Source organism: Castanea sativa, chromosome 2, assembly GCF_040712315.1.
Source record: "Castanea sativa cultivar Marrone di Chiusa Pesio chromosome 2, ASM4071231v1".
In the NCBI taxonomy this organism is placed as follows: domain Eukaryota; kingdom Viridiplantae; phylum Streptophyta; class Magnoliopsida; order Fagales; family Fagaceae; genus Castanea; species Castanea sativa.
In genome coordinates, this window is record NC_134014.1 from 11,783,067 (window position 1) to 11,784,501 (window position 1,435).

General features: G+C 36.9%; 1 protein-coding gene across 1 annotated transcript; it reads right to left on the reverse strand.

Moving 5' to 3' along the window:
• Positions 1-363: 363 nt before the first annotated feature.
• On the reverse strand, positions 364-1,435 carry LOC142624537 (major allergen Pru ar 1-like). The gene is made up of 2 exons (XM_075798132.1): positions 1,132-1,435; positions 364-890 (listed from the first exon to the last, which is right to left on the reverse strand). The coding sequence occupies exons 1-2, from the start codon at positions 1,313-1,315 to the stop codon at positions 592-594; spliced, it is 483 nt and encodes a 160-aa protein (XP_075654247.1). The 5' UTR covers positions 1,316-1,435; the 3' UTR covers positions 364-591.

Consider the following 1,435-nt stretch of genomic DNA (forward strand, 5'->3'; position numbering starts at 1 on the left):
ATCCACAAATATGATATTATGATGTGTATGCATTTTTTGGTCGGCTAAAATCAACACTTGCAAAACTTTTTCTTGGTTATGCTTGCCCCGCAGGTTCAAATTCTGGTTCGTGATTGTAATAAGTTGTGAAAATATTTCTATTCCTATTATTACCTTTTACATTCATGCATATTGATAATTTTGGCGTTAAACGAGATATAAACTTTGCCCAAATCGGACGAGACATGACATGTAAGCTTATTATAGAGTGTTTTAATAATTCTTGATGCCCCATCGTTACTAACAATCGACAATACTAATATTTGTACAAAGAGTTTACCCAAAAAGAAGAAATGAACGCACCCATCATTTGCAAATTGCAAGTAATAGTAAGATTTCCAACTGATTTTTCATTATTTGTATGTTTACAAAAGTAATACAACATCCACGTTTCACTCTTCCAAATCTCAAGAAAGCAGAAGATGATCCCAAGCTAGAAAAGTCCTTTATTAGCAAACCTGTGGCAGTCTAGGCAAGCCATAAAACTAAATGATACCCACAACATTAACTCCTTATAGTCACAAATGCAAAAATAAAACACACACACAAGGTTTAGTTGTAGGCATCTGGGTGTGCCAAGAGGTAGGCCTCAACAGCCTTGAAAAGTCCTGCAGCCTTTTCTTTTCCAGCCATAACTTTCTCTTCCTTGATCTCCTGCTCCCCCTTTGTGTGGTATTTGCTGGTGTTCTTCAAGATGGATCCTCCATCAGGGCTTGCCACAATCTTGATCTCGTATGAGATTTTTTCGAGTAATTCATTCACAACGTCACCCTCAATCACACTGTAACAATATGTGAAGTTTGCTTGGTCAATCTCATCAATTCTATGCTTCACATACTTGAATTGGCTGCCTGACAAAAAATATAGAAAAAACGCTTGTTACTTACCTCTTCTATGATTCAAATCTAGGTTACCATTTATAAGATAATCAAACAATGTCATTAAATCACAAAACTCTTAAGAATAGATTTTTTATTTTTAAGAATGAAAGACGATAGTAATTGCATTTTTCCACTCCTAAATTACAAATACAAGTACTTTTTAATTTGCTAAACAAATGATGTGTTGGAGATGAGAATAGAAGCAAATTACCTTCGCCAAAGGTGATCTTCTTGATGGTTCCGGGGCCTCCATTTCCTTCAATGATTTCAGCACTCTTAATGGCATGGGGTGCAAGCTTTGGGATGAGATTGTCAGCATCAAGGACAAAAGCCTTGAATAGCCTCCCTGGTGGGATAGCAGAGGTGATCTCATTCTCGTAAGTGAAAACACCCATGATGGCCTGTAGAGTTTGAAACTGGAAAGTGATGCAACGAGGATTGAAAGGAGAGTTGAGTGAACTTGGGAGTTTTTGAGATGGCAAGAAGTGAGTACTAAAGCGTGGTATTTATAGCCT